Source organism: Larimichthys crocea, chromosome X, assembly GCF_000972845.2.
Source record: "Larimichthys crocea isolate SSNF chromosome X, L_crocea_2.0, whole genome shotgun sequence".
NCBI classification, from domain to species: Eukaryota; Metazoa; Chordata; class Actinopteri; family Sciaenidae; genus Larimichthys; species Larimichthys crocea.
In genome coordinates this window covers 23031609-23044756 of record NC_040020.1, presented here as the reverse complement: position 1 = coordinate 23044756, position 13148 = coordinate 23031609, and the positions used below count along the sequence as shown (strand labels likewise).

Genomic DNA, 13148 nt, shown 5'->3' with positions numbered 1-13148 from the left:
GCCGTCATTAACTTTTGATTTTATTCACATTGGCTTCCACGTGTTGGACCACCTCAAACAACTCACACTTTAAGCTAAGTGCTACTTTATGGATGTTCAGAAGGTGTTTCTGTAGTGTGGTTGGAGATCAACTGAAGTATGTAAATGAGCTAAGCCATCGGCCTGTGACAGTAATGAGACAGTGTATACAGTCCATGTGATCCTGCAGGCGTCGGTGCTTATCTCAGCTGCCAGCACTCTCAGGGTCGCTCTATAAAAAGTTGAGGTCAGCAGGTGAAGAGATTTAAAGCGATAGATGTGGGCTGCCACAGAGCGGCGTCACGTAGAGCAGGAATGCTCACACGTCTGTGTGACCTACAGGGAATGTAGGACGGACGGACACATGGACTTCAACCTACTGTCTGCTGTGAGTCATTAAAGCAGACAGAAGAATCAGTCTAATTCTGACAGTCTTAATAAGTCCAGAGGCATCCGCCCTGATCAGGGAGGGCTGACACATGGAGTCAACTTTCCCTGAATCAGGTTTCATTACAAACCATGTAAGGAAACATGCAGGAAGTGAAACGTCTGTTTCTCTGAAGTGACGACGTCTGATGAAGGGAAGTGACGCAAGTTCAGACTGTTGCAGTTCAGAAGAAAAAGAAGAAGAAGACGACAAGAAACAAACAAGAATCAAAGCCCTTATTGTGTAACTTTAATAATCTAACGTCATAACTCCTGCTGACCCACACTGACCTGTGATCAGGTGATCTACTCTGACCTGTGATCAGGTGACCCACTCTGACCTGTGATCAGGTGACCCACACTGACCTGTGATCAGGTGACCCACACTGACCTGTGATCAGGTGACCCACTCTGACCTGTGATCAGGTGACCCACTCTGACCTGTGATCAGGTGACCCACACTGACCTGTGATCAGCTGAACGGTGTCTCTGTCATTCGTACGTCTGTTCTCACACTATGTAACTTTGGGCTCCGGGTCGGGAGAAGTACGTAACGCTTTACGGCACTAAGTCACACAGCAGCAACTATTTCACTGATTCTGCTGAAACTGGATCATATTTTATGGAGGAAATGTTTTCTGGTTTTCCCTCTGATGTCCTCCGGCTGCTCCGCCTCAACTCTCTGTGATTTACAGAGTTTATGATGGACAGTGAAGTAACCTGCTGACAGCGGTGACCTGGTTGATGTTTGGCTGCTTCAGCTTCGATCAGCTGATGGGTGGAGGTATAAACACATTGTTCACATATCACATAAGAACATGCAGTGACTGATCCTGGACATGGACACCAGTCCCAGAGTCGTCTTCATCATTATTATGTAATGATCAGATCAGGACGCAGAGGGACAGTCCACACTAACATCAGTCCACATTTCTGTCTGGGTATTTTTAGTCATGCTCGACTCTCCGGTCATGAATTGGTGTTGGAGTTGCTGGTTATCATGTTTCATATTTCCCATGAGCACTTGTAGTATAAAAGGTCGTTACCTCAGATTGATTTCAGGTGTGGGACGGACTCTTATCGCCGTTTGTACATGAATGTTTCAAACACATGATGTAGAAAATGACATCACAAGACGAGCACTTTGTTTAGGTCCTGATGGTACGAGCCGGCCTGTAAATTCAAAGTTTTCCAAGCAGAGAGAGACTAACAACCAATCAGAGCAGCAAAGCATGGCAGAGTGTAGTCTGTGAATGAAACTTAGAAAAACTTAAAGTACGTCAGCAGCAGCCATCTTGGTTGTTTACAGCCAATAGGGTCGCTCCTCTGTATAGTCATCGTGTGAACGTCGATCCAGGATAGGTGGAAATCTGTCAATGCAAATAAAAGACGAGCGTCTGTGGCCACCGCCTCCCGGCTAATCTCAATATCAGCAAAGACGTGGATCATCTGTGGACCTGGGGTGAGGTCTAACAGGCCAATCAGAGCGTCCACGCTCTTAATCCTGCATAACTTTAAGCCTTAATATAATGTGAACAGGTGAGTTGTATATAAATTCACCCTCAGTACAGTTGTCATGAACGGGGAAATTAGCTACAGAGACCAAAACTGTTTTTTGTACCAGGCTGTAAACATGTTTATTTCTGCTGTGAAGTTGGACATTTGGACATGGGGACTTATGGAGACTGACTCACTTCTGGAGCCAGCCTCAGGTGGACGTTAGAGGAACTGCAGGTTGTGGTGATGAGGTGAAACTGAATTCATTGATTATCAGGAAGTCTGTTTTTGGTCTTAATAAAAAGTCTCGTGTATAAGTCACTACAGTGTGTTAGTTCATACATGGAACCATCACGCCAAGTTTGACAGGTAGTGATGGATGCTCCACATTTAGACAGCATCAGTCTATGACGCGTTCGAGTGTCAAAGATTTGTCTCCGACTCTTCGGCCAAAATGTTCTCTGAGTCTGCAGAGTGAGGACACGCCTGCACAGATTATGTTTGCTTCTGTCAGTCAGATGACTTCTCCAGGCATCAGGTGGACTAAAAATACCAGAGAGGGTCAAGAAGAGTCACGTAGGTGGAGGAGGTTGGAGAAGGTTGGACGTTGGAGAAATCTGTTTCAGATTCTTCCAAACATTCAGCTTCAGAGATGTTTACACTCTCATGTTTCTCAGGTTAATGTGGCTTTTTAAAGCTGCTGCATGCGTCACATCAGTAAATCATGGCTGCAGACAGAAGTATGCATTAAAGGAAGTAAGATCATCACCACTATAGAGACAGCAGCACATACTGTATATATATGTACACTCTATATATAGTGAGGGTATATGGAGGTCTCATAAGTTCATGACGGCTGTACTGAGCTGTTCAAACGGTGTTAAAGTTCAGCAGAGATGATGATCATCATCACGCCTGTAATGAACCTGTACTGACGGTGTACGGCGCCACAGACAGGACGCGATAACCCAAATCAAAAATCCTCCTTAACGGGGGGAAACCAGGAGAGGGTGGAGTCTATGTAGGACCAGGTTCTGACAGACTGTGAGGTGTGGCACGTTTACCTATGATGCATATGTGTGTGTGTGTGTGTGTGTGTGTGTGTGACCTGATTAGCCAATTTACAATAAAGTGCAGAGAAAACATGATGTGTCACAACAGACAAGATACTTATGGAGGTTTTGAAACTGACATGACAACATCAGCTGCTCCACCCGACTCCACCTTTACTGTGGGAAGGTTTTAATCACACCACAGCTCCACAACACTGACCGCAAAGAAACATAATGTACAGCATCCAGAACACTGTGTGGACCTGTGTGTATATATATATATATATGACCCACTGCATTAAACATCAGGTAAATATATACAAAATCAAGCGACCTACTTTTAGGTTGATAAATAAATAAATAAATTATGCAACATGTCAGTTACACAATGATGAGCTCTGCTGGAGACTCTCCAATGTTAACAGTTCATGAGCTGCACACACACAAACACACACGCACATGCACACACACACAGTCCAATGAATAGACACAAAAACAAAAACAGCTGATGTGTTGACGCCAGCAGCTGTTGATGAATATTAATATTTCTCTCTTCAGGCTGATCGACAGCAGGAAGTTAAAGGACTGGTTAAAGATAATTCAGGTCATCAGGACGTCGTTACCTTCAGGTACCTGAAACTTTCCCACAGCTCTGCTTGTTTCTCCGTCACTCACATCACAGCTGTCAGTGGGTCACACAGAACATGTGAATGTCTCAGATGAAGAAGCTCCCGTCTGCGTGTCTGTTGGACCTCTGTCCTGTTTATTACAGCATCATATTGTTGAGGTGATGTTTGCTCTGATAAAGTCTGATGGCTACAAACTGTTGGGCTTAGATAAAAGTTACACTGTCTGTCAACATCATGATGAAACGTTACATCAACGTCTGGGAAACGTTCACTGACATTTGTTTTTTAAAACAAATGATCCACATGAGCTAGAAAATGATGGTGGTTCATGGTGGATGATGGTGGTTCATGGTAGATGATGGTGGATGATGGTGGTTCATGGTGGATGATGGTGGTTCATGGTGGATGATGGTGGATGATGGTGGTTCATGGTGGATGATGGTGGTTCATGGTGGATGATGGTGGATGATGGTGGTTCATGGTGGATGATGGTGGTTCATGGTGGATGATGGTGGTTCATGGTGGATGATGGTGGTTCACGGTGGATGATGGTGGTTCATGATGGATGATGGTGGTTCATGATGGTTCACGGTGGATGATGGTGGATGATGGTGGTTCACGGTGGATGATGGTGGTTCATGGTGGATGATGGTGGATCATGGTGGATGATGGTGGTTCATGATGGTTCATGGTGGATGATGGTGGATGATGGTGGTTCATGGTGGTTTGTGGTGGATGATGGTGGTTCATGATGGTGGTTTGTGGTGGATGATGGTGGTTCATGATGGTGGGCAGTAGTTCTAGTAGTCTATAGAGACTTTATGAAGCAGAGGGTTGCTGGTTCAAGTCCAGCATGGAGTGTGGATGGGTAGCTGGAGAGGTTCCAGTCCACCTCCAGGGACCCAGGAGGCCCTTGAACAAAGTACTGAACCCCTACCTGCTCCCAGGGCTGTGCTACGTGGCTGCCCAACACTCCATGTTCACGTTAGATTAATGAACTCAACCAATGACATGAAGTGGCACACACTTCCTCGCCCTGATCTCCAGACCTGGTTTGAAGTGTTGTGAACGTGGTGTGGATGATGAGAACATTGGTTCAGAACGTTCTTCTGAGACGGCTCTCAAACAAACCTGGACCTGCTGCTGGTCTCCTGAAAGGGGGGCAGTCCAGGTAACACATGATCCTCCTCACATGAACAGGATGCGGTTTAATGAAGGCTCCACACAAAGAGACTCTTCTGCCTCCATGATGTGATTATCAGTGAATGAATGTGCTGAGTCAGCCCGGCGGCTCTCCTATTAACAGATAATGGACGACTGTTGCTGGTTACTGAGTGACAAAGAGACGCTGACCATGGCCTACATACCGCTGTTTGTTCAAGCAACGATAAGAGCCGCCATTAAAGTAGGACACCACAGAGAGAGAGACAGGCAGGGAGACAGGCAGGGAGACAGGGAGGGAGACAGGCAGGGAGACACACAGAGAGACAGGCAGGGAGACACGCAGGAGACACGCAGAGAGACATGCAGAGAGACAGACAGAGAGACAGGCAGAGAGACATGCAGAGAGACAGGCAGGGAGACAGGCAGGGAGACAGACAGTAAGCATGTTAAAGCATTGTGAAGTGACCTCCCATAGAAACAGGCTGAACAAACTGTTTGACTGGATTAAAGATTCATGGTGTAGCTTCATGTTCAGGTTCATGAACAGTGTGAACAGTCTGAGGTGCGTTCAGGTTCATGAACAGTGTAAACAGTCTGAGCTGCGTTCAGGTTCATGAACAGTGTGAACAGTCTGAGGTGCGTTCAGGTTCATCTTAACCCTGAAATAAAGACACAGAGTCTGTGAATGTTTTTCGCCCTCGGCCTTTACTGCACAGTAAACACTGTGTGGAGACGCTGCAGTACATACAGACATTATATAAGACATCTCAGAAACGGGTCACGTGAGGTCGTTCCCTCCAGAGAGAGAAAGTCTGACCCGACCCGATGTGTTAAATAATCAAACCATGAAAATACAATACGACTTTATGAGTGACAGGTGAAAATAATTACATCTCAACAATCCTCTGAATCCATCTGAACTATTTTCAAACGGACCAATCAGGTCTTTGCGCTGCCGTCCATCCCACTGTATAACCCGACACAGTTTGGTCCCTTCACATGCAGACAGACCTGGGGTCAGATCAACACATCCACAAATACATCAACACTCTAATCCTACAAACACGTCCCAGGTTTTACAGACGTGACATGAACGTGGACGAGCCTCGTCTGTCTGGACGTGTCTTTAACTAACAGAAAGGATCCCTCCTCCTCCTCCTCCTCCTCCTCCTCCTCCTCCTCCTCTCCTTTTCAGTGAGTGACCCGGGTCAGACGGATACGAGCTGCCTCACTGTTGCTCAGTAACGTCTGCATTTCTCTTGCATGGCGACCTGATGTCAGAGTCTGCTGAGTGTTTCAAAGCAGAAATCCTGAACTTCCCTGTCTGCTGATAAAGTCACCACGACGTTCTCAAAGCGTGTCCTCGACCGCAGGGGATCAAACTTCTCCATCAAATCTACTGTGCAGTCCTCATGCCCTGTCACCGTGGTTACAGTCCAGTAAGCCGACTTACGTAACGTTACGTAAAGCAGAAAGCTGCCTCAGTGAGGAGAGGAGGGGGAGGCGAGCTGAGCTTCCAGGTTTCACACAGATAAACTAGTTTGAGTTGAATTACGCAGCTCGACGTGTCGTTAAACCTGATTCATGCACAAAGGATTCTGGTCTGATCCGGACACGTTCACCGGCAGGAGGAGAGACTTTCTATTGAACAAAGTTTAAACTGAGGATTCTGCTGCAGATCTCTGCATTGTTCCGACTTTTCATATCTCCATGTTTGAGCACCGAGTGCTTCATCGAAGCTTCTCTGATTTTTCTAGGATTTAATAAACTGGAACAGACGGGCTCTGACATCAACATCTGCTCGTCATCTCAAAATATGACAACATAAACAAACACCGAGCTGTCAATCATCAGCTCTGCTTCATATTACAACATTAAAACAAAAGGTGCTGCAGCCTTTAGGTCAGTGACAACAGGCAGCAATGTCAGACAGAAGCTTCTCATGACACCAAGCTTGAGTGATAGCTTATATTATTACAGATTACTGATTTATAGATAAACCTCAGATCTGCTGTGTGGTTTAAGATTCATGTTAGTGTGGACTGGACTGAGTCTGGACTGAGTCTGGACTGAGTCTGGACTGAATCTGGACTGAGTCTGGACTGAGTCTGGACTGAGTCTGGACTGATGCCGTGACCCCGGTTCATCTCCTCTGTTAGATATGAGTGATAGTTACCTGAGAAGAAACGAGGTTTCTGAGGAGCTCAAACACACTGAACATTTCATCCATCAATCTGTCTCTGTGTCTCAGTCCTCATCCTTCCACACTTCCTCTTTCTATGTTGAGTCCATGAGTGAGGACACGCTGGACACTGAAGATGAGGGACCACCAGCATTGAGAAGCTGCTGGAGCTGAAGAGGGCGAGGTGAACACCTCCATGTACAAATGGAAGCTGGCAGTCAGAAGAAGAAGAAGAAGTGATGATGAAGAGCTGAACTAATAAACTGCTGAGTCACAGTCGTTCTGTCTGACCACAGAGACTCGTGTGTGGGGTGGAGGTGGTGGAGGTGTTGGAGGTGTTGGAGGTGGTGGAGGTGTTGGAGGTGGTGGAGGTGGTGGAGGTGGTGGGTCGGTCACTCCAGGCCGAAGCCCTCGGCGTTGGAGATGGCGATGGTGAGTTTGTGTTTGAGCTCCTTCCTGTTTCGATACGGAGGCAGACAGATCTGGTTGAAGCAGGTGTGAGAGATCGGGAGCCTGCAGACAGAAAGACAGCAACGTGACCAAATGCTTCATCTAAACTCAGCTGGTCCACACGTCAACGTTCTCAGTCCTCAGCGTGAGCTGCTCCATGTCACTGCTCCACCTGAGCGAGCTGTGAGCTGTCAGTTCAGGTGCTCGTGTCACAGTTCAGGTGCTCGTGTCACAGTTCAGGTGCTCGTGTCACAGTTCAGGTGCTCGGTGTCACAGTTCAGGTGCTCGTGTCACAGTTCAGGTGCTCGTGTCACAGTTCAGGTGCTCGGTGTGTTCTGAAGCTCACCAGTCAGTCGGGACGTCGATCTTGGAGATTTTGAAGTTGAGGTCGGCCATTCCTCCGACAGGAACGCGGTCACTTCCTGTGGCGAAGTGGAGGAGCTTCTTCTGCAGCTCCAGAGGAAACGCCAACACCACGTCCCAGAAACACCTGGAGACAGGTCAGACAGCACAACATCTGTCCACATCTGTCCACATCTGTCCACATCTGTCCACACATTATCACTGTGTCTGTCTGTCTGTCACCATTATTATTATATAAAGACCGACATGTGACGAGGAGCAGAGCTGCACAAAGGATCATGGGAAGTTTGACTGACAGACAGACAGACAGACAGACAGACAGACAGGTCACAGACAGACAGACAGACAGGTCACAGACAGGTCACACACAGACAGACAGGTCACACACAGACAGACAGGTCACACACAGACAGACAGGTCACACACAGACAGACAGACAGATAGATCTAGTGCAGACAGACAGACAGACAGACAGACAGGCAGACAGATAGATCTAGTGCAGGCAGACAGACAGACAGACAGACAGGCAGACAGACAGACAGGCAGACAGATAGATCTAGTGCAGGCAGACAGGCAGACAGTTGTGTAACAGGCCTCCAGCTGCTTGTTGTCAGCTGTCAGAGTTTCATTATCTGTGGCTGACGTGTGTCGGCTCGTCTTCCTGTAAACTGTGTGAACCACTGTGTGTGTGTCTGTGTGTGTGTGTGTGTGTGTGTGTGTGTGTGTGTGTGTTTGGCCTGTGTTGACTGCGGCTGGCAGGGAGAGATAATTATAAACCAAAAGTTCAAGTAGAGCAGAGACAGGCCTGGGGAGTGTTTGGATATGAAACATAATGTTCATTACTGAGCAGGAAACCAAAAAAGGAAATGATCAGTGAGGAGCTGTCCTTTTCTGTGTGAGCCCTCTGTGAAACGCTTCAACTTCAACTTTGATGCTTTGAATCCAGTCCTCCTTATTCAAGGGTTCTTCTTTACAAAATCCCCATAACAGCAACCATCCAGACTTTCACTTGAATGGATGAACGCCTCCTCTAGCATCACATATAACCTGAATCTGAATCCCGTAAGCAGGAAGTGGCGGGCTCCTTACCGGACCGTGGTGTCCGTCTTGCCGTATCCTTCGTACTGAGCAGCTTTCTGCAGAGCGCTCATGTCGAGCTCCGGACTCCCGCACACCAACATCTCCACCTCCTCCGGACGCAGCAGCTGCAGCAGATTACAGTAAATATGATGATGACATGAAAAAACTGACAAAGTATGGCCAGGCCATCTGCACTTACTTCATGAATAAATAATAAAAATAATAAAAATAATGTTTCCATGATACCAACAGAGATAAAACAGTGAGGCTGGATTGTGTGTGTCATTTCCTGGAACTCCCTCATGTCTTTGCCCAATATGATCAGCAGGAATGTGATCTCACCAGAATGTGGTTATATTTTTAGTCTTATAACGAAGTGTGGCATTAATCACTTTCAGGAGGATTTCCAATAAAACATTATGTCGTCAGAGTGAGTCAGAGCAAAACAAGCCGGGAAGAGGAAGTCTGAGTGATCAGATCAGCTGTGACCAACGGAGGGAAAGTTTTTACAACATGAAAGTGAAATTACAGAAAGACCAAAGAAACCAGGTCACACAGCAGCAACTATTTCACTAAGTCACACAGCAGCAACTATTTCACTGAGTCACACAGCAGCAACTATTTCACTGAGTCACACAGCAGCAACTATTTCACGCTAACAGCAAGCTAACAAGACTGAGATAACTGAGCTAACATAGCAAGCGTAACAGACTGAAGCTAACATGAGCCAACAGAGAACAAGATGAGTTGAGCTAACATGAGTCGAACAGCAGCTACAGACTGAGCTAAACTGAAGCAACAGACAGCTAACAGACTGATTCGAACAATGCTAACACGACAAACAGACTGAGCTAACATAGCTACAAGCAGCTAACATGACACTGATCTACGCAGCTCAGGACAAGCAGCTAACAGAGCTAACTCGGTCAGCAGTTACTTTCACTGTCCATCATAAACTCTGTAAATCACAGAAGTTGTAGGCGGGGCAGCCGGAGGACATCAAGAGGGGAAACCGAAAAACATTTCCTCACTAAAATATATCACAGTTTTCACAATCAGTTGAAATAGTTGCTGGCTGTGTTGACATAGTGAAATATTGCTGCTGTGTGACTCGTAGTAATAGTTTGCGGCTTGTGACTGTAATGTTTTCTGCGTGGCTGTGAAATAAGTTGCTGCTGTGTGACTTAGTGAAAAGTTGCTGCTGTTGTACTTAGTGGAAAAGATTTGCTGCTGTGTGACTTAGTGAAATAGTTGCTGCCCTGTGTGAGCGTTAGTGAAATAGTTGCTGTCGTGGTGATTAAGTGAAATAGTGTGCGCTGTGTTGACGTAGTGAAATAAGTTTGCTGCGTGTGACTCGGTAAAGTATGGGTTTAGAAATAGTTTTGCTGCTGGTGTGACTCAGTGAAATATTGCTGCTGTGTGACTTAGTGAATTATGCGGCTGTTCGTGAATGTTGTGCCGGGTGTGCTTAGAATAGTGCTGCTGCTGTACTCGTGAAATAGTTGCGGCTGTGGTGACTGGGTGAATAGTTGCTGCTGGTGCTCGATCTGAATAGTTGCTGCTGTGTGACTCGGGAAATAGTTGCTGCTGTGTGACGAGTGAATAGTTTGCTGCTGTGTGACTCAGGTGAATATTCGTGGAGGCTGTGTGTCTAGTGAAATAGTTGCTGCTGTGTGACTCGGGAATAGTGGCTGCGTGTGACTCGGTGAAAAGAGTTGCTGCTGTGTGACTTAGGGAAATGTTCTGCTGTGGACGTGAATAGTTTTCTTTGCGGTGAAATGACTTAGTAGTGGAAATAGTTTGCTGCTGTGTGACTTTGAAATAGTTGTCTAGTGTGTCCTGCTGTGTGTCTCGCGAATAGTTGCGGCTGTGTGACTCAGTGAAATAGTTGCTGCTGGTGACTCGAAATGGCTTGCGGTGTCAGTGAATAGTTGCTGCTGTGTGACTCAGTGGAAATATGTGATGCTGTGTGACTCGGTGAAATAGTTTGCTGGCTGCTGTGTGGCTAGTGAAATAGTGCTGCTGTGTGACTAGTGAAATAGTTCTGCTGTGTGACTCGGTGAATAGTTGCTGCTGTGTGACTCGGTGAAATAGTTGCTGCTGTGTTGACTTGAGTGAAAAATAGTTTGCTGCTGTGCTTAGTGAAATAGTTTGGCTTGCGGTGTGACTTGTTGTGAAATAGTTTGCTGGCGGTCTTGGTGCTCGTGAATAGTTGCTGCTGTGTGACTCGGTGAAATAGTTGCTGCTGTGTGACGCGGTGAAATAGTTGGCGGCTTGTGTGACTTCGGTGAAATAGTTTTTGCTGCTGTGTGAATCGGTTGAATAGTTGCTGCTGTGTGATCGTGAAATAGTTGCTGCTGTGTTGACTTGGGTAAATAGTTTGCGCTGTGTGTGAATGTTGCGTGCTGTGTGACTTAGTGAAATAGTTTGGCTGCTGTGGCTCTAGTGAATAGTTGCTTGCTGTGTGACTCGTTGAAATAGTTTGCCGTGTGACTGGTGAAATTTGTGCTAGTGTGACGGTGAATAGTGCTGCTGTGTGACTTAGTGAAAGTTGCTGCTGTGTGACTTAGTGAAATAGTTGTGCTGTGTGACTCGGTGATAGTTGCTGCTGTGGTGGACTAGTGAATAGTGCTGCTGTGTGACTGTGAAATAGTTGCGCTGTGTGACTAGTGAAATAGTTGCTGCTGTGTGACTCGATAGTGAAATAGTTGCTGCTGGGACTCCGTGGTGCTGCTGGTGAAATAGTTGCTGCTGTGTGACGTCGTGCAATAGTTGCTGCTGTGTGACTCAGTGAAATAGTTGCCTGCTTGTGACTTAGTGAAAAGTTGCTGCTGTGTGACTTAGTGAAATAGTTGCTGCTGTGTGACTGAATCGTTGCTGCTGTGTGACTCGGTGAAATAGTTGCTGCTGTGTGACTTAGTGAAATAGTTGCTGCTGTGTGACCGCGTGAAATAGTTGCTGCTGTGTGACTCGGTGAATAGTGTGCTGTGGACTCGGTGAAATAGTTGCTGCTGTGTGGACTTAGTGAAATAGTTGCTGCTGTTGACTCGCAGTGAAATAGTTGGCTGCTGTGTGACACTGCAGGTGAAATAGTTGCTGCTGGGTGACTCAGTGAAATCGTTGCCGCTGTGTATCAGTGAAATATTGTGCGTGTGCTCGGCAAATATTGCTGTTGTGCTCAGTGAAATAGTTGCTGCTGTGTGACTCGGTGAAATAGTTGCTGACTGTGTAGCTTAGTGAATAGTTGCTGCTGTGTGACTTAGTGAAAGAGTTGCTGCTGGGGTTCTCGGTGAAAGTGTTTGGGGGACTAAGGAGGCTTTGACTGGTGAAATAGTTGCTGCGGTGTGACTTGGTGAAATAGTTGCTGCTGTCTGACTTACGTGATATAGTTGCTGCTGTGTGACCTCGGTGAAAGTTGCTGCGTGTGACTTAGTAATAGTTGCTGCGGTGACTCGTGAATAGTTGCTGCTGGTGACTTAGTGAAATAGTTGCTCGTTGTGTGACTTAGTGAATAGTTGCTGCTGTGTGACTTAGGAAATCGTTGCTGTGTGCTTTGAAATAGTTGCTGCTGTGTGACTCAGTGAAATAGTTGCTTGCTGTGATCGTGAAATAGTTGCTGCTGTGTGACTCGGTGAAATAGTTTCTGCTGTGTGACTGTAGTGACATAGTTGCTGCTGTGTGACTCGTGAAATAGTTGCTGCTGTGGACTTAGTGAAATAGTTGCTGCTGTGTGACTTAGTGAAATAGTTTGCTGTGTGTGACTTAGTGAAATAGTTGCTGCTGTGACTTGGTGAAATAGTAGCTGCGGGACTCAGTCGCAATAGTTTGCTGCTGTGTGACTCGGTGAAAATAGTTGCTGCTGTGTGACTCGGTCAATAGTTGCTGCTGTGTGACTCGTGAATAGTTGCTGCTGTGGGACTCGGTGAATAGTTGCTGCTGTGTGACTCGGTAATAGTTTGCTGCTGTGGACTTAGTGAAAATAGTTGCTGCTGTGTGACTCCAGTGAAATAGTTGCTGCTGTGTGACTCGAGTGAAATAGTTGCTGCTGTGGACGTCCTGTGAAGTAGAGTTGCTGCTTGTGACTCGGTGAAATAGTCGGCTGCTGGTGTGACTCGGTGAAATAGTTGCTGCTGTGTGACTCGGTAAATAGTGTGGCTGGGGTGTCGGTGAACTAGAGTTGCTGCTGTGGGACTTAGGTGAAATAGTTGCTGCTGTGGACTCCAAGGCTGCGTGACTAGAATAGTTGCTGCTGTGCTGACTTAGTGAAATAGTTCTGCGTGTGACTTA

The 13148-nt window shown here is 46.5% G+C and overlaps 1 protein-coding gene across 1 annotated transcript in view; it reads right to left on the bottom strand.

The window, feature by feature from the left end:
• Positions 1-5480: 5480 nt before the first annotated feature.
• Positions 5481-13148, bottom strand: part of hectd2 (HECT domain containing 2) — a 36333-nt gene continuing 28665 nt past the window's right edge. Inside the window, exons 20-22 of the mRNA XM_027283294.1 lie at positions 8871-8986; positions 7765-7908; positions 5481-7481 (exon numbers count right to left, since the gene is read on the bottom strand). Coding sequence (XP_027139095.1) covers positions 7361-7481; positions 7765-7908; positions 8871-8986 — 381 coding nt within the window. The 3' untranslated portion in view covers positions 5481-7360. The remainder of the gene's footprint in view (positions 7482-7764; positions 7909-8870; positions 8987-13148) is intronic.